Source organism: Solea senegalensis, linkage group LG3 (assembly GCF_019176455.1).
Source record: "Solea senegalensis isolate Sse05_10M linkage group LG3, IFAPA_SoseM_1, whole genome shotgun sequence".
NCBI lineage: Eukaryota > Metazoa > Chordata > Actinopteri > Pleuronectiformes > Soleidae > Solea > Solea senegalensis.
Genome location: NC_058023.1, coordinates 25,637,823 through 25,661,989, shown reverse-complemented (window position 1 = coordinate 25,661,989; position 24,167 = coordinate 25,637,823). Strand labels below are relative to the sequence as shown.

Sequence of the window (24,167 nt, the reverse complement as noted above, 5' to 3'; positions counted from 1 at the left end):
TTAGGACACTGTACTGACATCCATTCATTTTGACAGCCTAAAGCCTTATCCCTAACCTTATCTATAACGACATGTTAATGCCTAACCTTAACCCTTAGCCCTACACTTAGCCAGCTCCTAAGAAATTAGGTTCTACCTCATTAGGACCAGGTTTTGTTCTATATGTGGACTACTGGTCCTGACGAGATCTGTTTTTTATGCCAGCAAATAAACCCGAGTACACACGCACACACACAGAGTCATAGGAGATTTGAGCATAACAACGATGGAATAATGTCAGCATGTAAAACAGAATATGGAGACATGAAAATAGAAGGAAAAAAGCAAGTTCCCATAATTTCAGTTAATAAATTTTAAGTAAAGACTTGTTTCAAAATTGGGGAGATTTAGGATTGGGATTATGCAAATATTAGTAATAGTTTATATTAACAAGATATACTTTATTTTTTACATTATTAGGGTTAATTAAATATTTCTCTGTTGTAATTCTCATAGGCCAAATTTTCCTATAAACTTCAGGTCTAGGAAACTTACTTTAAGTCTGCTTTCTTAGTTCCTGAGTTTCTCACTGAAACGGGCTGCGCTAATTGGGGAAAATATGCAATTGCAATTTTTCTGACAGATACTGCGACTACAATCTGTGATTTTCTGTGTGAAAAATGTTAAAACACTGACTATACGCAAGTGGTGAGAAATTAAAGCTTCGTCTTATTCGGACATCTATTTACTGCATCTAAATGACTAAAGAATAATCCAAAATACAACTATTAAAGTGCAACATTTACGATTGTTCAGGTCCTTCACCCGGTGTCTTTATGTCATAGTTCTTAGAAGTTTCAGTTTTTTCTTGAAATTGTGCTGCGAAGTCTACTCATTGAAAGCACTTAACTTCAGCCTTACCAGTGATAAAGAAAGCTTAAGGCCCTAAAATCTGCACAATCACTCCCACAATGTTCTCATCGCCTACTATCTGCACTTTGAGTCGTGTGTCCATACATCAAACAGCAGGCCCCCGCAGCTGTTGGCAAGATAATGCAAGCACTTGACATCAAATAGAATACGGCTATTAATACCATATCAGGCTATGTGCAGACACATAATGATCTGCTTGCCCTAAGGTAAAATGGTGTCTTGTATAAGAGAGCTTTAAGTGTTTAATGTTGAGTATGGCCACTGCATCACATGAACGGTAGCGGCTGCTACCGCTGTCTTTACACTGTCTATGTTGTCCTCGTCACCACAGCAGTGATACTGTCCCTGTGGTAAACGTCTGACCACAGATGTGTGTGAAATAAGTGACTGAACTATTGTGCAACTGGTGGCATACAGCGTAATTGTGTAACCATGGCAATGCCAGAGAGTAGCAACAGTGCCTAGGATGAGGCCTGTGTTTGAGTTCTAATTACATAGTGATAACATGTTGAAGTAAGGTTTAGATTCCGTCCTCCTTCATGAATATTCGGTTTTTTCACCACTTTCCTTCTTTGGTAAAAGACAAATACTACTAACTATTTATCCAAGGTTCTTGAAGAAAATTTTAATGTAACCCTCATTTCCAACAATTTACAGGAATGATGGTTACCCTAAGCATGAGGAGCATTTTGGGGTTTCTGTGTGCACAGTCTCAACAACTTGTTCTGTACTTTTATATAACATACATCAGTAATACAATTTTAGCTTGAATGTATTTCTAAATAGCCTGCATGTCCATCACACATGCAATTAAAAAGGTGCTCTATGAACATAGACCATTCACGCTTTACTTTTCATGTGTTTTCTCTCTGTGAATATGCTGAGTGAAGTACTGTATAAAGCATTTAGAGCAGTCAAGTGCCCTATAAATATAGACCCTTGACAAGTTAAATTAAGTATTTACTATTATGTATTAGAACCAATTCCATTCGATTAATTTCTTAATATGCTGTTGTGCACCAATCTAAACCCAGGTACATAATGGGATCAATTCCATTTGTTGTCAAAACACAGTAATGTATACACATACAGGTCATTTATCTGTGTATATAGTCAACGACGAGTACGTACCCAAACATATCTGAAACCGGGATATGTTTGTGTGCGTCTTTCTGTGCGAGTGTACCGGCGTGCATGTGGTCATGATGCAACCCAAAACACCACAAAACCACCGGCGCAGCAGCACAGTAAGACGTCGGTTTCAATTGCCTCCAATTGCATCAGGTCAAGCGGAACGCGTTTTGCTGGTGACAGAATGATAAAACAGGTTTTCTTTTTTGCCCCCCCACCCCCATCACACGGCTGACAGGGAACGAGGAATAAAGACTGGAGAGAGAGACGTGTGGCTTCTTGGTAAGGAGAGTTTCAATTTATGGCTTTTTATAGTCGAGTAATTAACTTAAATCTAAAAATATTCAATAACCCCCTGCGATTATTCAAAGAAGATTAATCATTTTTTGACAGAACTATTTCTCTGGATCATTTCAGGGCACTGTTGCTTTTTATCAGTAGCAATGAGAGAATCTCTGATAAAAAAATGGAGGGGGAAGGAGCTCAAGTCAGATGCAGATGAAAGCACAGCACAGCTATTGATTTTCAGGTTTTTATGCCCTGCTGTCATGCACTGACAATGGTCTGATTGATTTTACTGGATATTTCTACACTACGAGCCAAAACATGTAAAGTTTAAAAGAACAAATGCATGTCATTGTCTATTTAAGACCAATTATAATATACAATCTCTGTCTCCATCAGCTGAAAATGGATTATCGGAGTGAAAACAGCGACTACACTGTCATCCTGCTCTCTGTCACAGTGACATGTATTAAATGGCTAAAACACCTCCTTATGGTGCCCTCACTAAGGTGTTGGTAGCAAATAACAAGATATTAAATGTTTCATAACAACATTTTGATTCAGATTCCTGACCAATACTTCTTCAACACCAATACCAAAAAAGTCATCTTTCTCCAGTTCCTGCTCTCGCAATTTAGTCCATGTCACTTTCAATATTCTCGATATACCTTCATTCATTCAACGAGAAGCACCAGCTCCTGAAAACACAATCTTTAGCCCCATCTTCCTCCTCTCCTTTGGGAAATCAGCTCCCATCTCTGGCAGTAACTTCCTGCACACCTCTAGACAGCCAATCACAAACAGTGTTAGATTTCAGCCAGCACGCTGCATGCATATTGGCTCACTGAAGTTGATGAACTTAACTGTTTAAGTAAACAACGTTTGTTTATTATTTTTGATATTAGGTGATACAGGGGGAGTTTATTAGACTGTTCATACCACAGAAGTATCAAGAAAACATGTCCGAGCAAAGAAACTGTAGATACTGTATGTAGACACTGAGAGTAACCAACTTCAGGAGAAATAAAATAAAAAAAAAGACCGAAAATGCAAAATAGCAGCCTTCAGAGGTCTGAAAGATATGACCTTCTTTCAGTGGAATGAAGTGTGATGTTTATGCAGACAAAGGTGGAGGCGGACAAAGACTAAGGGTCAAAATCAAAAGGCTGAATTCAATTTCTATGAGTTCAATTGCTTCTACTTAACACAAGAAACGTGGCGCTTGAGTTCTAAACAAAATAAAGGGACGGAGACCGAGACAGAAGCTCAAGGCAGGGGCAAGAGACAAAGAGAGGCGACGTCAAAGAAGATAGAACAAATCTCAAACCATCTGCCTAAATAACTAGGGATGTCTCAATACAACTTTTTCACTTCCGATACAATACCGATATTGCAGCCTTGAGTATTGGCCGATATCGATCCGATATCAGCAAAAATCATACATACTTTAATTACTTATTTTTTAGTGTGGAATGTTAGAATATCATTCAAGTGATGTTAGTTAAACAGAGTAGAAAAACTGACCCATTTATTATTAACCAATGGGTTACATAAATTTTAACCTTCAACATAGGAATATTCGATTTTTTTTGCTAAAGGGGTTGTTTTGAGAGGTATTTCAAAGGTAACAGCGTGTCTTCAGAGAACACCCCCTTTATTTTGGATTAGCCCAGGGGTTCTCTATAATTTTCTGTCATGCCCCAGAGAACAGAAATGTTTTCATAGAAGTGCTGGAGCAGAATGGACTGCTTGTATCGGAACGCTTACATCGGAAATTTCAGAGGCAGTCCAATATAATCCGATACTTGTTTTTTGGCTGATATCGGATCAGGACATCCCTATAGATAATGCCTACATCAAGTCAATACCACTGATACCTCACTGATTGTTTAAAGGAGGTGAAATTTGAGAAAGCAAAAGCAGACAGAGAGCAAAAACAGAAAAGACAGTGTTCCTGCTGGGTGTCAGCAGCTGTGCTTGGGCAACCACTAAGCAGCTCATTAGAGCTAATAACAGCCGTTAATCAAAGGGAGAGTCAGAATAGAAGGCTCGACCAACAGTGGCCCAACCACGGGGAGAAAGACGCCAATATTAGTTAACCACCTACTGACCAACATCCACTCCACAGGACTACTCAATCTATAGATGTACAAATGACCTGAGGAGAAGAAAAATAACATTTAAAAAAAAAAAGCACTGTAATTCCCGTCAAACGACAATCGACATTTTCTGACATCATATGGACCAAACAAAAAATTGATTAATGAGGAAAAACAATTGATCAAGAGGAGAGGAGATGCGTAAAGGGTCAAAAATGCAAAGTATGAAGCAGACATCTCTGGCTTTTCACCAAGCTACCGCTCACTAAGGAATACACATCCTGTCTGAACTGGGAATATTGTAAAGACACATATTTCGTGTCTCAGGTATTTGTAAGCTTTTGTTTCATTTATGACAGTTTAGATTCTTCTCCTTATATCAGTTAAGTGTGTGTGTGTGTGTGTGTGTGTGTGTGTATTTTTATCCTATATTTATATACAGCTGACACACTCTTCCCTACCTTGTTTTTATGATTGGCATGTGTACATGGTTGGAATACGCAGTTTGTACGTTGTATGTGACCATGTTTTGAAGCATCTTTGGTGAGAGCACTCACAGTTTCTTCGAATTTAAGTGTAAAAAGTGTAAAATTACAATAAAATGTTTCTAGTCTACCTTTTCGGTGAAAAACATTGACATGAAGCCAAAACTCATTTCTGAGGAATTGAGTTCAGTGCAAAGATTCGATTTGTGGTTAGGTTAAGGTTCGGGTTAGGCATTAACTGGTTATGGTTAAGGTTAGTGATAATGTTTGGTTTCGGCTATCCAAATGAATGGAAGTCAATGCAATTTCGATTTTGTTTAAAATTAACTAAAGAGGACATGCTTCTGCTGAGATATTTAACAAAATGTGTTAAGAAGCAGAAAAATTACCACGTTACCGACAACAAATAGTAAAAGCAGCTGAAGACGATATGCAGCATCTGTGTGTCGTCAGCGGACCACAGTCGATCATTGTCAATTAAAATTACACAACTGCAGCAGCAACTAAAATAAGAAATGCTGACGATAGAATTGCATAACAATAATTATTTCAGTTAAAAAAATGTTAGGAAAAACTGAAGACACACACACACACACACTAGTGTTCTTAAATGTGCACTCCTCAAGGTGCAAAAATATATTTTTAAAAAAGAGGCCATAAATGAGTTAAGCTCCTGTTGGTTTAAGTGCTATTTCTTATTTTCAAAATCTTGCAGCCGTGCATCTCCAGTGTGTTAAAAGAAACAGGTGACCATGCTGAAAGCTCGTAAAAATTGTGTGTATAATTTACAAATATGCCCTTGGCAGACACCGGTTGCTCAGCATAAGCACTTGATAAAGACCATGCTGTGAAAGTAAGTACACATCTCCTGCATTTATGAAAGCTTAAAGTAGCTTTCAGAGAAAAAAAGTGTGCGTCTGGGGACCGGCAAACTCTTCATGTTTTAGAAGGGGCTGACTAACACACACACACACACACACACACACACACACACACACAGACGCAAAATAAACACAAATCATCTACAGTACGGCAAACAAGCAGTCTCTCCTTGCTCGTCATTCTCCCAGTCTCCCTTAACAGCCACAAGGACACATCACCAAAAACTTCGTTGTTTTGCTAATGGCTCTGGTTGGTTGAGCACCTTACGTTTTTAACCTCTTTGCCCGTCACTAAGTGTGCGAGTTGTGCAAATGTCTAAAAGTTCCCTTTTAAAATCCTTTCCCCTCGTAAAACTCAGTGCCACTTAAAGATGAGCACCTACTTCTGCTGCAAAGAAACACATTTATATTTGAAAATATACTTAACCTCGAACATTGTGATTTGTCCTTCACCTCGCTTTCTCGAGGGCCACTGTCCATGACATTACCTCAATTCTACCAGGGAAACAACTTCTGTCTACAAAATGGTGGAAAGTGCATCACAACTTTTAGAAATAAAGATCAACTTATGTGTTGGCTTAAAGTCAACTCTTCAAACATGGAGTGGTGCTTCTTTTTCTAGGCAATGAGTGAACCAAACAGCACGCAGTTCACCAAAGAACCAGGAAACGTCATAATTCAATAATGAACTGAAATGAACAACAAGAAAAAGAAGTTTGACACTATATATGCAGAGACCCACCAGTAATACTTATTTGTTTTCAACGCTAACAAGCTACAAATTCTGTCTTCGTAGCTCATTATGGTTAATGTGTGCCAAAACTGAGCAGCTTTATCACTTATTCAAATTTGTATTTTAGCCCACTTGTTCAACCTTCAGGCAGTATTTAACACCCACAAAGAAGGATGTGGTTCTTTTTGTTCACATTGTTCATCAGCTAGTTGCTAACTTTATCGAGACAGGTAGTGTGTGGGGGGTTCCTGGATTTGTTGTTTGTTTTACTTTAGACAAAAAAAAACGACCATCAGTGTAGGAGAACAGTGATCATCTATACTCTTGCTCGCAGCAAAAACCAAACAAAGAGTTGAAAATGCGACAAAGCTGAGGCAAAGTGCCAAGACGGTGATGATTCCACACAGGTTTGTCAATGAATAGAAAAACTTTCACATGAAGAAAAACTATGGAAGCGTTAAGGCTCTACTGCAGCTCACATTTTTAAGAAGCCTCTCTTAGATTAACATCCACAGTAAGTTTGTTGTGTGTTTTTTGTTTGTTTGTTTTCTGAAATACAATATATGATTGATAATACAACCGGGGCTCGAACCCTGATCTTCTTGCTGCAAAGGCAAGAGTGCTAACCACTACACCAACCATGAACCACAAAATCAAAATACATAAATTGCAAATAAAATATCGATATAACAATTCAAAATGATTGTATTTTATTTGTTTGAAAATACACTTTTTGTTTGCACTGATTGGAATTTCGCTTGTGCCGGCTATTTTGCCTTTGCGGTCCAGACTTGTTCAAGGTGCATGGATTTTTTCTGACCATGGACGGGACAAAGGAAGCTGTCTGCCGATTGGCCACTGAGTTTTGGACAAGGTACTTATAATAATTGTAAGAATATCCAAGACTCCAAACCTTTGTCTACTTCTGGTCCATTGAGCTGTTGCTCCATAGTGCTTCCTAAGGCCTGCCCATTGTCAGAATTGCACACAAACCCCCAGAGAATGCAAAGAACATGTTTGGAGCACAAAAGCAAAAGAAATTCCGATGAAAAAGTGTATATTCAAACAAATAAAGTACAATAATTTTGAACGATTAAATGCGTATTTTCTCTGCAAATTATTGCAATCCAATTTATCCAATTCACAAATCTAATTCCATGCCCCTGAGGGGTTTCTGAATCTCTCCAAGCACAATGTGCATCTTATGATGTTGTTTCACCACTTGAGTGTGTTGTTGTGAAAACTAAATAAACCAAACTAAAAAAGAAGAAGAAGAAAGCTGTTAGGGAGGCATTTTGGTAAATAATTACTCTCTAAACTGGTATCCAACATGTGAACCTCATGGTGAGGGTTTTTAGTCACACAAATATTAGAAGCCCTCCTTTTCCACGGTGGTGACAACACACTCAAAATAGAAAAACAATCTTAGCAACAGAGACGCCGTTGCTAGCCACTTTGTGCCTGTTATGACAACTTCTGCTTCAAAGTGAAGAAGGGCGATCAGCTACACCCGGTCATTCATTCTTTTCTGATGGGAGGAAGGGCTGCCTGGCTTGGCTGTTTCCTGACAGCATGGGGGCACTTTCTGAGACAGTCATTTCCCTCTTTGTTGAAAATCGTGTTTGTTTGCTCTGTACTTTGTCATTCTCTGTCATTCACCGGGCCCTCACTTCTTCCTACTCTTAAAGCTTGCCAAGAGAAAATCTCACTTGTCTCCAGTAAGATTCTACTTCTCTTTCATGCACGCCTTTCAAATGCTCATCTCTTTGGATTTTCAAAATCACTGCCCGCTCTCTTATTTGCCTCCTTGTCTTGAATCGTTCTTCAGAGCAGATCCATATGTAGACATTGGCATGCAGATTACAATATGGATCCACTGACCAATCAAAGACCGTTCCCGTTATTAAATGAAGAACAGCAATGATCTCTGGCCTGTCATGGCTCATCCCGGCCTTAATTGGATTCATTTTTTTTGTCAGCTAATCGGAAAGGCACTCCGCAAAGCAAGATAGGAAAAAGACAAAGTAATGCCTCACAGTTACCTCACACCACAGACTTGCTGAATCAATTTTTCCTTTCACAAGATGGAGGCCTGCTAGACTGCTTAACAGTCCAAGTGGATACACAACAACTTAGAGGTTTTATCAATAATCTACCAATTGGAGCTTTTCAATTTGGATTAACAGGCAGGTATTGATGGAATTTAGTCGGAGGCAGAAAATAAGGGCAGCTGAAAAGATGGAGTGGTTAAGAGGTTGAGCCACTGCTTCACATTGCATCATCAAAAAGCAAATATAGTGTTTGATAGCCAAACAAGAGCTGCAGTGCCACACAGAGGTTATAATACGACTCTGAAAAAGCCTGAGAGAAAGACTGAGAGAGCTAAAAGGAAACCGGCTGATAAGAACAGTGGAGCTGAAGAAAAACGGACAAGACTCATTAGGAGGAGAGAATAAACAACTGCAAAACAGGTCAGAGACTGAATCACATTTGCTCACATCCTCAGATACAGATTGTCACTCAAGCTCAGACTCAAGAAGCATATTTTTGGATGAACTAAATCTGAACATTTGCGTTTGTGCAAGTGAAAAGACAAAAAAAACACACACACACACACCGTGATGCGCCGACAGAGCAGATGCCACTTGCGGTGAACTGTGTAACCTGGTTAGCTGTCAGACGGAAACCGACAAGAAGTAAGAAATAAAGCTCAGCACACGTGTATGCGTATGTAAATGCAGACAACAGTTCAGAGCAGAGCTCTCTCAGAGAGAGCGGGATGGTGGGTTTGAGGCAGAGCATGAGATAATCTCCACATGGAATTAAGTTGTTTAATTTATTTATTTAGTGCTTTATCAAAAAAAGATCCCTCTCACTGGCTGTGACTCAGAGACTGTGTGCAAGCCTACTACACATCATACAGTACATGAGACGATGCAGATACAATGACACAGCACCACTCCTCATCACAGCAGGATGCACACATGCAGGAAATGCGTTTCTTCGAATGTCATGGATGATTTTAACTGCAGCTTTCCTCAGCTTTACTTAGCTCTTCAGTGTTTTTCTCAAGTCCAATGAATGGCAAGTGATCATTTACTGGCATTTTCAGCATATCAACTTTAAACCTAGCACCCTAATTCGGTATCCGTGTATTATGTACAGGTTGCTTCTGCTGCCCCCAAATCACCTCGTAAAAATAAATGAATCCAGGTTTAAACAACCATTTCAGCCTCAGTGAATTTTAGCTGGAAACATCACAAACCTCACAAACGTCCCATGTTAATCATACTTGGTGGAGGTTTTGCGCATTAGTTAAACACTGAATAACAATAATTCCCAAATGTCCCATAGAAATGTCACTAGCATGTCTCCATGTCTCGGGCCTGGGTATTTTATTTTAATGACAACAATTTATCTTCCTGCTTTCACTATGTGCTTATGAGCTCACAAAGGCAGGAGCGAAAAAGGAAGACTGACACAATTAGAAAAGCGTTAGCAAAACAGAGTAAGAATTTCCTACTTTCGTCCCGTCCACAAAGAAGCAGAATTGGGCCAAAAGCCAAACTTCACTCTGCTCCACAAAACAGGAGAGTCTAACAGCAACAACATCACAGTGCATCAGTCCATCATGTAAGATGCCAGCCGGGCATGTTTTGAAGGTTTGTTCGCTGTGTACGTTCAAGGCTCAGCAGCTCATGGAGATACAAGGCAACAAAGCACAAGGCGATACTTTGATGATCTGACATTAGCCTAAATTCACCCGCAGAGAAAGCGGAGAGTTGCGGAAACTCATTTGAATCGGCTCATTTGCTGAGTTTAGATAATAGAGTTTAGATTACGGACTGGTTTCAGAGCGACTGGCGTTCGGGGAGAGTTGAGGTCTTGGTCGACAGTGTGCATAGGTCCAGTAGCAATAGTGTGCGTGTTCCCCGTTTGCCTTGCGGGAGCCTTGTCTGTGTTGATTCAAGTGTGATCAGTGTTGAATAAACTTGGAATGGACTCATCTGCTGAGCTACAACGGGGGAGTTTGAATTGTGAACTGCTGGTGGGGAGACATGTGGTTGGGGAGAGTGCGGGTGTTGGCCGACAGTCTAGGTATAGGTCCAGTAGCAATATGTTAGCCATCCACAAGTCCCTTATGGGAGCCTTGGGATTCCAATGGGACGGCGAGAGAAAAAGCCAATAGACTCTTCTTTGGAAGGGGAGCAAAATAAGGAAAATGGAAAAGCATGTGGAGGAGCTTTAAGCTGAAAGAGCAAGTTTGGGGGGGAGGTTAAAGTAGTAAATCCTTTGAAAGTGGTTGAATCATTAAAAAAGTGGTGGCGAGTAAAGTTGGCAAGAAAGTTGGGAAAATCGGACAAAAAAAGCTGGATGCCATTATTCCAGAAAAGAATGATGAATGCAATTAAAGGTTTGATCTACACTGTATGTGCCGAGTTGTTAGGAAGAGAAACTGAAGGCCGAGGAAGGAGGGAATCCTAACAAGGTACAAGGTTCATGGGGCTGAAGAACTACACCCAACTTGAAGAGGATATGAAATCAATTCAAGCTGCATGTGTCTCTGTCGGGGGGATGAGGAGGGAAATAAACCTCTGAACCACGATAAATGACCAGTGATTGAGGATTTCGGGCTGTGGAGGGCAGTATTGCACCTTTCGGTCTACAGCCTGCGCGGAATTATTAGGAGAAGAGAAACAAATGCATAGTTGAGATAGCGTAAAAAAAAAAAAAAAGACCTTTTTCCCTTGGCAGTTTATTTTAAGGCTATACCAAACATTTATGTCTATTAGCGATTAATCTGCTGACTGCATTTTGGAGTACACACATTAAATATCAACCAAACGCTTGCAGAGTTGAATATAAAGCAGTCAATAGTATTATTTTGTTCAAAGGTCAAAATAATAATACTTCATACAGAGTGCATTTATCTCTTTGTTACAGCTCTGAATCATTCCACATAATAACAGGAACAACTATATTAGGTCTGATCATATCGACTAAAAACAGGCGCACAACAAACAGGATCATTTTGGGAGTATTGTGCGTGTGTTGGAGTAAACTTAGTAAAACAAAGAAGCTGGGGAAAAAAAAAGCATTAAAAACAAACACTCATTTGCTCTAAGTAAAGCGCTGTGTACAAAACGAGAATTGAAAATCTTGTGGGCTTCCCAGCACTTAATTTGTGGATCCTAATTGTGTCTCTGACACCCAGATGGTACGACGTGTGCAAGGTGTTCCTCTGGAGTATTGTGGTTTCAGTTTAGTAGAGGGTTTTTTTGGGGGGCCACGGCATAGTACAAAAGGCTCAAATAAGCACATTATAGTGCGTGTGAGATGTAAATAGAAATAAACATTCTGTGACAGCAAGTGCAACTTACTTACATTTGCTTTATGCACGGTTTACTGCTTATCACTAACATAATGAAAAGTTGGATGCTGCAAAATGCTCATTAAAAACTGCTCTCTCAGTGCCGGTTGTTGACTGAAGCAGTTGCAATAAAGGCCAAAATCATGGACATATTTATGAAAGGTTAATTGAGATTTTATTGTATCCTGCTAATTTGATTTCTTCTGACTGTGTTTAAGCGTCTGGTGTACTGAAATAGACCAAAAAAACTTTTATTTAGTTGACTGACAGACTTTTTTACGACGCATCACATTATGACTGCACGTCACTGTCTTTTAGTCTTCCTGGACGGAGGGAGGTGAAAGTTAAAAAAAAAAGCATCACTGAGTCGCTCATCTTAATAGGTGTGACAATCAAAATCATCACTGAAGGACAAAACAATCTCCTCCAGCTGCTCTGACTCGTGTTTATACTGTCACATGCATGGATTGTGACAGTACGACATTAAATTCATCTGCATAAATGTAGCACAACATGAGCTCACACAGTGGGGGGAGATTACTAGAGGGGATACGAGAGATTGAAGTGTAAATCAAAATGAAGAGTGGAAAACAGAGGGCACAGAGCTGTAGAAGATATTAGTTTACATGTAGAGAGAGGCCAAAGGTTGGATCTATGCAGCCTGTGGTGGTGAACTAGTAACAACATGTGTAGGGGTCGTTCACATGCTAAAATAGGGTTAGTAGTTTTGAAAAAATTGTACTTCCCAACCTCAGTTTCCCCTGAGTTGAGAAACATCTTCCTTCTTTTCTTTGTTACGTTCCCACCAGTGACACTAGGTCCTGTTAGCGTAACTGTTAGCAAAGATGGGGGACACTGTTTACATTCTGGGAATGAGGTCCCGTCCCCCTACGAGGGGATCTAAAAAGTGGGGAAAGCCTCGGACCAAAGGTTGGGAAGCACAATTTTTCAAAAATACTACCCCTATTCTAGTAATACAAAACTAAATGCAAATCGGTGAAGTATTCCTTTAACGACAGATGCCACAGAAGCGTCTCGGTTAAAAACACCTGAAGCTTCTGTGTGTTTTTCCAAGTGTTTTTGGAGGCTGTATGTGAAAGGCCACTTCTGCCTGTCACACGGTCTCACTCCGCACAGCGGACGGCAGCACTTTGAGCAGGTGAGCGGCACAAAGGCAAGACTGATCCTCACTTCAGCAGCGTAATCCCATTTCATAGCACAAAAGAGTTTTAAAGTGTTTGGAACACTTACCAATGTACTCAAAGACATAGACCACGAAGAACGGTGTGACCAGGTCGTTGATGCCTTGCACGTAGCCGCTGGCCGGGTGGCGAATGGCCCATATGAACAGGATCCGCTCAAAAATCTTTCATACGCACAAACATGCACACAGAGGCAAAAAGTCAAAACACATTTACATGACAGAGATGATTGTTTCATTACATTACAGAGAAAGGCACTAAGTCCCTCTGTTGTGTATGAGCTAAAAAAAACATCTTTTTGTTGTATAATCCGTCTCTGGCTCATCTTTCTTTGTGCAAAATGGCAGATTCACATTCACTGAAATATTTAACTTTTTCTTTTTAAAAGAGACACTAAATCATTATTCCAAACATCAAACTTTCAAATATTGGGCTGTTAAAATTGCAGCTTTAAATCATGTGAGTGTACAGATTAGAGGGAGAGTGTGGAAAGGAGGAATTGGAACAATTGAGGCATGCCAAGCTGGTGAAGAGGAAAGCAGTTAAACGGGTACAATCTTGCTACGAGAGCCTGGGTGTTACAATACAAACGTGGATATTAAAATTCCATTTTGCATTTTGGTATTTTATCATTTCTTACTATTTTGGTTGAATATTTATGATAATAATTTTATGATATTCTTCTTTTCCTTTCGGCTGCTCCCTTCAGGGGTCGCCACAGGGAATCAACCTCCTCCATCTCACCCTGTTCTCTGTATCCCCCTCTCTCACACCAACTAACTTCATGTCCTCTTTCACTACATCCATAAACCTTTTCTTTGGTCTTCCTTTAGACCTCCTGCATGGCAGTTCAAACCCCAGCATCCTTCTACCAATATACTCACTATCCCTCTTCCTGTACATGACCAAACCATCTCATTCTGGCCTCTCTGACCTTATCTCCAAAACATCTAACATGTGCTGTTCCTCTGATGGACTCATTCCTGATCATATCCATCTTCGTCACTCCCAAAGAGAACCTCAACATCTTCATCTCTGCTACCTCCAGCTCTGCTTTCCTTTTCCTCAGTGCCACTGTCTCTAGACAATACAGCATTGCTGGTCTCACCACTGTCTTGTATATCTTTCCTTTCATTCTGGCTGATACTCTTTTATCACACATTACCCCTGACACTTTTCTCCACCCACCGCTTGAACACGTTTCTTCACCTCTTTTCCACAATCTCCACTGCACTGAACTGTTGACCCTAAATACTTAAAATCCTCCACCTTCTTTATCTCCACTCCCTGTAGCCTCATGGTTCCACTTGGGTTCCTCTCAGTCACACACATATATTCTGTCTTGCTGCGACTAACCTTCATTCCTCTTCTTTCTAGAGCATATCTCCACCTCTCAAGCTTTTCCTCCACCTGGTCTCTGCTCTCACCACAGATCACAATGTCATCTGCAAACCTCATAGTCCATGGAGATTCCTGTCTAACCTCATCTGTCAGTCTGTCCATCACCACCGCAAACAAGAAGGGACTCCGAGCCGAACCCTGATGTAGTCCCACCTCCACCTTGAACTTCTCTGTCACACCTACAGCACACCTCACTGCTGTCTCACAGTTGGCATACATGTCCTGTACCAGTCTAACATACTTCTCTGCCACTCCAGACTTCCTCATACAGTACCATAGTTCCTCTCTCGACACCCTGTCATAGGCTTTTTTCAGATCTACAAAGGCACAATGCAGCTCCCTCTGACCTTCTCTGTATTTCTCTGCCAGCATTCTTAAAGCAAATACTGCATCTGTAGTACTCTTTGTAGGCATAGGGTTAGGGTTAGCACCCTGGGGTTAGGGTAATTTACAATGCCGCATTCAAAGCTTAATGCGTGTGTTTATTCACATTTCATTTAGGCTACATGTTGTCAGTATGACAAATGTCTAATTGTATAAAATGACAAAGTGGTGAACCTTCTATATTAAAAGGTTTAAGGTTCAACTTTACTGCGTCATCGTAATGTTCTTTTCCAGGCCATTACATCATAACTCAGTAACAGATGGGGAGATTGTGATCATATTTCCTGGAACCTGACTGTTTAGTGGAGGCACAAGACAGCAATTCCAGTTCCACTCAGTCTGTATCCTTCTCTTCCCCCACGAGTCTGGTTGCTCTACCTTCTCCCTTCCTCTCTCCCTACTTCCTCATATTTTTTTGCAAGGCAAACACTTCCATCTTGGTTATGGGTGGCTATTTAATGCTGACAGCCCCAGTGAATTAGAGGACGCTTGATGTTCAGCTTCATTTTCTAGTAAGCGTATGCTTTTCCTCCCCAAAATACACACACACACACTCTCTCTCTCTCTCTCACCTTGCCGTGCAACACCCATGAAGCACTTTCTTATTTTTGTGGTGTTTGTCATGTTCCTGGCACTTTCTAAATAACCTCATACCTCATTGCTTTACGGGGAACAAAAACATAAGCATGACAATGTCGCCTTTTGGAAAGCTGTGCACGCAAATGCTTTCATTTTTATTTATTAAGACAGCTCCACTGGAAAGATGCAACTCTCTCTGGGTTTTCACAAGACTTTTTCCTTGAACCTCCTTCACCTGCCTCCACACTTCACACCTCCACTCCCCTTATCAAAGCCCCATCCATCAAACAAAAGAGAGATGCTGGTGCTAGCAAGGGAGTAATGGTGCTTTCTTTTCATGCAACCTCAAAAGCTGACATACATATTTCACATTTGGCACCTGCACAGACAACAACAATGAATGAACTCACATACTCACTGCCCTGCCCACATCTAAGTAAAGAAACCGCCCACTGATTTAGAGTTGTTGTTGTGTGGGGACATTTGTATGTGACAGTCTGAAAACATGGATGAACTGTTGTCTTCAAGTTTAACCAAAGCTCGCTCAACCCTACAAAAGACGCAGATTCTTGTAAATCATGTTCAACGAACAACTTAAATGTCCCTTGTGGTGACAGACGGCACTTTGTTTGGTTACTGTTGTGATGACGCAGCACTAGCACTTTAGAACTGGGGGTTCAATACCAAGCGAGTGTGTTTGCCTTCATTGTTTTAGTCAAAGAGGCAAAATGTACACAGAGCAGAGCTTGAGAAAACTTATTTTGCTTGTTATGCTTTTGTGGGGTTTCTGTTAAGTGTCTGTGTTATGCCGGGAGAGTATTGTTTGTCAATGTTAGCAGACTCCATTCTTATTCAAACTACAACAACTCAACTACAACTTACTGCCGACTGCTTTGGTAACGGCGGGGAAGAGGGCCACTCGGTATGCCCTGCGCTCCGGTATGCCCTGCGCTCCGGTATGCCCGAGTCGAATGACGTCACATATTTTTATTTATGTCAGTCTACAGACCATTGAAGGCAATGAATGGTGGTGTAAGCCAAGAAATGTTATATTTCAGCTTTGATGTCATATGAATTAAAATCCTTTATCATAATCTTTAGAACAGGTGATCTACAGTACACTTATCATGAGCTCCAGACCATTAAGACCCCAATAGGGCTAATTTTAGAAAGGAGCAGACTCCAAATTATTTAATTAAAAAGATTAGGAACTTCAATTTAAGTTAACACCAAGTTAAATAATTTTAACGTAAAAGCAAAATCTGTCTATATAATTGCACTGCATAGCATAATAATAATATAAATGAATGTCTATAACAGTCAAATAATTATCAGTGCTGATTGAGCCAAAAGGCAAAATAGTGGTTCGAGCGTGGCTGAAAGGGCCCATGAGAAGATGTGGAAGTAGATTCTACTGCTAAAAAAAAATGAAGTTTCAGCAGTTTGACAGGATAAACACTTCCAGCAACTGAGTAATGGAAGGGTAAGGGCGGTGTGCGATCACTTGGGCAACGGTAGTGTTTTGGTGATTACTCAGAATTCCTCCGGGGGGGCTACAGAAGTTCCGCACTGGAGATTTAATATAGCAGACATTGTGGTTTAGTGATGAATCCTGCTCTTTCAGCCTGTAATCAGAATCTGGAGCCATGAGTAAGTGCTTTCTTTTCATGTCGGGGACTTGTAATTGCTGATTATCAAAATCTTGTGAAGCCTGTATTGTTCTTTGGAATGAGAAAAACTCAAGCACTTAGAAAATCTCTGCGCAACTGCTTTATTATCCATCTCTCCCTGAAATGGAACAGGCTGTTGACTGCTTTCCATCTCGACAAAAATCTCAGCGAGCCCCACGGGAGGGAAGGTGGAAGGGAGAGAGGGAGGGCTGGCTGAGACAAACAAGTTAATGAAATGAAGCAGAGGTGATTTTCAGGTGCCGTCACGGAAAAAAACACACATAAAGAAGGAGGCCTTTGGAGTCTACTGCATACCAAAATATATAAGAAGCACTCCGTTTGAATATATAAAAGCACACCAGTGGCTTTCATTTGGAAAACAAAGAGGTGTGCGGGGATGGGAGGGAGAGACACAAGGCAAAATGAGGTAAAAGAAAAAAATACAAAGAACGCATACAGTGGCTGCACATGAGATACTAGACCTTGTCTGATCTTATTTCTACTTTCCTAACCTCCCTGGTTGCATCCTGTACAAGACGGGGGCAACAGAAGGTGGTGTTGCCTGGGGCACTGTGTGTGTATTTTTGAGTGTATGAATTAATATTCTTGTACATGTGCGCAGATTTGTGCATGGATTATAGCAGCAATTCTCATTTCCATTTCCCTTTAATAATGTGTGTAAACATGCATAATATAGTAGTGGTGCGCTGGTTTCAGGAGAGTGGGTAGGTGAGTGTGAGTGTGTGTTCTTGCCCACACCTGTGTGTAGGTGTATACACAGAGCAGGCCAGAGTATTGGCCTCCTCATTAGCCTGCACCTCATTATGGGATTTCGCTATCAGTGTTTCCACTTCTCTACTTCTTAAGCCAGTGGCTCTGTGTATGACAGGACCTCCCAGAAGCACTGCAATAATAAGATCAGCTTAACCTCGTAGATATGAATGGCGTCAAGTTAATTTCCGTGTTAAGCTGCATCAGGAAGGCGCTCTGATAGTCCCTCTGGCCTGATGAGACACGCTTCCTACGCACATGCTAAGTAGTTTATTATACCCCAAAACACAAGTGAACACATTTACATTTTAAGGATTTAAACAACTCTCTTGTCTAAAAAAGGAACTCACGTAGAAAAGGGTTGGTCGTGTGCCCTAACCACCACTGATAAATATTATCAAACCTAATGCTCACAGGGCCTATAAGATAATGACTTCTTATATTCCAAGCAACACAGTAAACCGCAGTAACAGTTTATCCTTTTGCTACTATGTTTTCATTTATTTAAAAATGGTATTTATAGATTAGAAATCATTCGTGTCCAGACGAGCATTTGAACTCGGTTTCGGACATAATCTGCGCCCATAATGTATAAAGTACTAGAGACCAAGTCTTGAGTAAAAGTACAAGTACTTCAGTAGAAGTTGAAGTGTTCTTTAAGCATCACACTTTAGGGGAAGTACTAAAGTATTCAACATTTAGTCTATATTTGGTCTATGATATGGCAACAAGTAAGCTATATATGTCATAAAATCAAAGATAGTTGGCATTAGTGATGAGTCAAGAACACCATCCAGCGTGACATAGGCTTTATGATAGCCAGCTAGGTAACGTTAGCTAGCGGCTAAGCGCTATCTTCTTATAGACAGCTTGATCAGGAACTGCTTCACCGTTTCCAAAGGTTTTGTCTTTCTTTTTTTTTTTTTTTTAAAGAGTCTAAAACACCGGCGAGATATGGACAACGAGTGTCGTCAGAGCAGAATTTGTGCGTTTCGATTCATGACAACAGAGCGGTACGGATGCTCAGCAGCGCCAACAAAGCTAAACAAAGTGGAACAACAATGCAAACAGAATCAACGTTTGTGTGGATCGGGTCACATGCAGGAGAGTAGGTATGGTTTAATGTTTCTGTATGTGTTCTTACTAAATGTCCGTGTGTGTTTGTGTTCCCATGCCAGTCCATGCAATGTGCTGAAGCGAGGGTTTTCCCATTTTTAACACTAGGCAGACCGAAGCAGCAAAATAAATTGACATCTTCAATTTTCCTTCACTGAGTTTTATGATTATACCATTATGACCCCCCACTGATGCCATTAACACACCCCATGCTGCCATTTTTGTTTGTGCCTTGATGGAGTTTTTCTTTTTTCTTAGTTTTGTCATTTAATGTGATTCAAGTCACTGGTTGATGCTACGACCCCTATCTGCCTGACAGCAGAGGGGAAAACCCTGCTGGGTGAGGTGGTGTGTGTGGGTGTACAGCAGAGGGGAGGGGGGACATTTTGAGAGACTGGAACTGAATCTCACCTCTTGGACAGAAGCTTGTTGAAAAAGAGGAATAAGGGGATTAGTTCTCGGTATGTCAATGTGAATCTGCAGAGAGAAAGACAGAAAAAAAAAAGAGACAAACACTGAAGCATCAGGCAGGTTAGCAGAGATCTGGCCATTACAGACAGTGACGGAGACAGTGGGAGAGAGCAACAGTTAGTGGATTGATGTCCTTGATTGAAGGCAAACAGGGGTTGCCGTGATCTGAAATGGATTGCAGCCGTGGTCTTGAGTGTGCATAGGTGTGTCTATGTGTCTCTGTCACAGTATGTGTATGTGCATTTCTATGTAGTTTTCATGTGCCATGTGAGACCACGTTTACACCATTTCAGAGTATCCACCCTGCAGACGAACAGGACGACAGGAGGGACAGAATCGTCAGAGGAGGGAGCCAGACGGATGAGGGGGACAGCGCCGGGAGCCAAGCCAGCTGAAATGTTCCAAACTGGACAGGTGGACGGCTTTGTGAGGGTGTGTGGCTTTTCTTTTTCTTTTTTTTTTAACTGACAGGAGCAGGGACTGAGCTTTGTCCACAGTCCTGTCTGCTCTGTCCGCCTTACCTCTGTCACCTTTGGCTGCAGCACCAAAGACTCGGGACTCATCCTAGGAATGTCTATGTGGATCTAACAGTAACATGGGAGAGAGTTGTGTTAGACAGACACACACACACAAAAGTGCCAATGTAGAAATCCCCGTCATGCACATGTCAATACACTTAATCCAGAGTAATACTTAACATTACAGAACAGTGACACAAAAGTTTGACAAAATAAAAGCGTGGGAGGGAAGTCATATTATTGCAATACCATCTTCAAGTCATTTCAAGCTTGGTAATAATAACAACAACAGTGTAGCAATGAGAAGACAATATTAAAAGTCTGCCCATTGCTGTGAAATCAAAATACTACTTCGAATGAAACTCCTCTCACAGAATGTAGGTCAACCAGTTGAAAAACTTTATTCTACCATAATAAAATGTTGAGACTGGTTAAGATAAAATGCCTTGAAACTAAATATGGAACTTTAAGGAGCTTTAAACGCCTTAAAGTTATCTTCTGCTCATCTTATAATGTGCATATTTATGTCTGTGGTTATTGGGGGGATTGCAATGTTTAATGTCTGGTTTTTTTTTTCTTTCTGTCCTACATGTTTTTGTAAACAAAGCTGCTGTGATGCAAGACAAGTTTCGGGCTGTTCTGACGATTAAGTATTTTGTATCGTACTACAGTTTTACTATGTATATTCCAAGCTTGGTAGTGAGAATCGCTATAGGCCAGTTTCTCCAAAACCTTTTACACAAGGACTACATTTATAAAGATGACAAACTACCAACTCACAACAGAAAAAGGAAAAAGAGCAGATTAGTGCTAAATATACATATCTGACTATTTTTACAGCCAATCTTTAGCAGCTAATATTATTTTGAAAAGGTAAATTCAACATTGTACAATATATGTCCTTGATAAATGAATCACAGCAACATTTTTTGTGTTATTAAAAAATCTCGAGTAAAAGGCCAGTCAAAATGACCCACGAGTCACTGCTATAGGCTTACGTCAAGCTAATACTTGTCACTTGTTGTTACTACTCTACTGTAAAGCGTTAAATTGTTTGACTCTAGTCTTTGACTAGTCTTTCTCACATTAATTAAGATAAAGGACTTCATTTACGTTCAGTCGACGGGAATCATGTTTTTATTTTTCATCTTACCTGGGTAAATATTTTCATTGTTGCGACGTATAAATTCCTTGTAACGACAACTTCACTATCAAAGGAGCTCCAGGGGAATAATTTGTGTTCAATTGTGGCTTGAATCTAAACTGGAATAACACTAAAGGCTACACAAGGCTGCATAAGACAACAGCATCCTGCATCCAATCTGTTAAGCATAACTTGGCAGACTGACAAAGTAAATGAGAGACTCATTAACATCAAACTAGGTGTAAAGATTAAGTGACAAATTCAATGGGTTTTTCAATGGGCTGCTCTCTGGAGTTCCAAGTAGGCAACTCTTTTTTATATATATATGTACACACGTATATGTGTGTGTGTGTGTGTATATATATATATATATATATATATATATATATATATATATATATACACATATATATATATATATATGTCTATATACACATTTATATGTATTCATGTATGTGTATATAGACATATATGTATATATATACATATATATACACACACACATAGCAAAGCTCATTTTTTACTTTTTAAAAGGGTCAATATGCTACGCAACAAGAGTTAAGTAAGATAAATTTGAAATTACGTATGAATTGCTTTCATATGGCTCCTTTAAAACTCTTCATCTCTGAGTGGAATTAAACTGCAGCAGCAATGTAAGTAGGGACTTCTACAGTAGCTACATCCAAACACATTTAATTACATCCATACACTACACAAGCTATTTAGGCAAGTAACCAGCAACATAAACAAATACACAAAGGACAGATGGAAATTCATGATGGATAATAATAAACCCTCCCACATGAACATAGACATAGAGTGTGAGACATTTGTATATATAGATAAACATATAGATGAGGTCTATACTAACAGTGATAACAGACAACAATGAGCAATTTGAGGGCCAAAGCAAAAATACAAAGTCACACACAAAAAAAACCCTAACAATCTAAACAGTGATGGAATGAACAGAATTTGTCCAGAAAAATAAAGGTTTTGAAGACGTGATCCAAACAAACATCAAAACAATATATGCCAGCTTCCTGCCACTGTGTAGAGCAGATCAATGAGAAAATTGGACAGAATGCGAGAGATGTGTATTCTTGCTTATCGACCGCTCACTTTGATGTCTGTTATCAGCCTAAAATGAATAGGAAGTAGTGAAATGTTGAAAAGAAAGAGTGTGCGGGGAAGTTAGAGAAAGAAATAGAGACGCTGTTTTTAAAGTGAAATATAAATGTTATTTAGGCAGCTTTTCTAAAAGCCTGATGTGGGTTGAGTCCATTCAGAGGTCAAACAAAACTGCCAGGCTGACGGACGGACAGGCAGACAGACAAGCAATGAGTGAGAGAGACTGAAGGACATAAGAAAATAAACACATTTAAAAGAGACGTTTTTGTTTTTTTGTCCCAAAGTTACCATTTCTACTAATCCTTTGTGCAAGGTTCAATCCGTCAAAACACATATGCTCTCAAACATATAAACATAAACAGCTTTGTGCCCTGGGTCTCTGCTGCAGTACAAACATGAAGTTGTTGTTTTAAATCAGGGGTGTCAAACTCAAATGACCTGGGGGCCATTGAGGATCTAGTCTGGTCTAGCGGGGGCCGACAGAGGTGGAAAAAACAACTATTTAGTAGCCGGTGGTCAATATAAGATATTCATTATATTAGACAGAATTGCAAAGTAAAATTGCTTGTTTTGATATAAAATGATTCACAATAAAAACATATTTCTGATGCACAAAAACAGAGAATTAAATTGAAAATTTAGCAAATAATGACGAGGATAAATGTGATTAAAACAGCTTAAATATATGTAATTTCATGTTGAGTGTAATACATTTAATAAAACAACCGAATGTCTTATTACTATTATAAAAAGTAATAATAATAATGCCGGCAAATACATTTAGTCTTATATTCTGTCTCTATTCCATCACCTCGCACAGTGGTTGGCGGGCCGTATGTAATTGATTGGAGGGCCACATGTGGCCCCCAGGCCACCGGTTTGACACGTGTTTTAAATGAAAACAGAATTATTTGTTGTCCTTTTTTTTTCCATTCTGTCCTTTAAGCTGTTGGAATCAAATGTGTTTTAAAATAAATAAATAAATAAATAAAGAAATGTATAAAGAAATGATTAAACACACACACATCAGAGAATTGCTACAATGAATATGCATGTGCTTGAGAGAACTGTGTATATACCTGTCTGTATGTGTCTTGATGGTGCTCGTCGTTGCGGGAGTTGTAGTACTGCTGGATGAAGCCGAAATATTCTTGTCTCTTCCTCTGTAGGACGCTCTCTCTCCTCTCTGCATTGGCTGGCAGGTAACCCTGAGAGAAAGTGGGGGAAACACAAACAAGTAGAGATTTAAGATGAAATTCATTCAAGATAATGTAAAATATTATGCCTACATCTAACAGAATCTAGTAATAAAATAGAGGTTTCAAGACTGAAATGAGTTTAGATTTGGAAGCTTACACTCAAAAGGTGAAGTAAAAATAGGAAATGCGTCACCAGCTTTTAACCTTTTAAAAAGAAATTGCATTGATATATACATATATATATATGTATATATCAATTTTGACTTGCATGAGAAATATGGAGTAAAAGCCAGCAGACTAGAGACTGGAAAAAAAACCTGGTCTGGCTCTGAGTTTCTCATCTTAATAACTCAGTTTACCAGATTAGATATTGTTACAATTTAATATAACTCCAAAGAGCAAAAACAACAATATTCCATTTATTTATTTATTTTGCACATACCGTCACTGCCTGTTAAAGTGCCACTTGGGTGTTTGTTTGTTTTTAATTATGCAGATTACAGAAAGATGAGATGACAAATCATTAACATGGCTTTTCATCTGTGGAACTATTCCTTTATTAATACATAAACCTTGTGGGTTTTTTTTTTTTGGTTTTTTTTTAAAAAAGGTCCGTAATGAACTCTAAATATTTCTCATTGCTTGTGGCACAGTACCAATCACAGTGCAAAGTAAACTAACACA

General features: G+C 39.7%; 1 protein-coding gene across 2 annotated transcripts in view; it reads right to left on the bottom strand.

The window, feature by feature from the left end:
* The window catches only part of tbc1d22a (TBC1 domain family, member 22a), a 118,684-nt gene that overhangs the window by 61,747 nt on the left and 32,770 nt on the right, over window positions 1–24,167 (bottom strand). Inside the window, exons 7-9 of one of the 2 annotated variants that reach the window (XM_044021724.1) lie at window positions 23,364–23,492; window positions 20,013–20,075; window positions 13,149–13,263 (exon numbers count right to left, since the gene is read on the bottom strand). In XM_044021724.1, coding sequence (XP_043877659.1) covers window positions 13,149–13,263; window positions 20,013–20,075; window positions 23,364–23,492 — 307 coding nt within the window. Of the gene's footprint in view, window positions 1–13,148; window positions 13,264–19,431; window positions 19,498–20,012; window positions 20,076–23,363; window positions 23,493–24,167 lie in introns of both variants that reach the window. The other variant, XM_044021723.1, reaches the window with a different exon arrangement.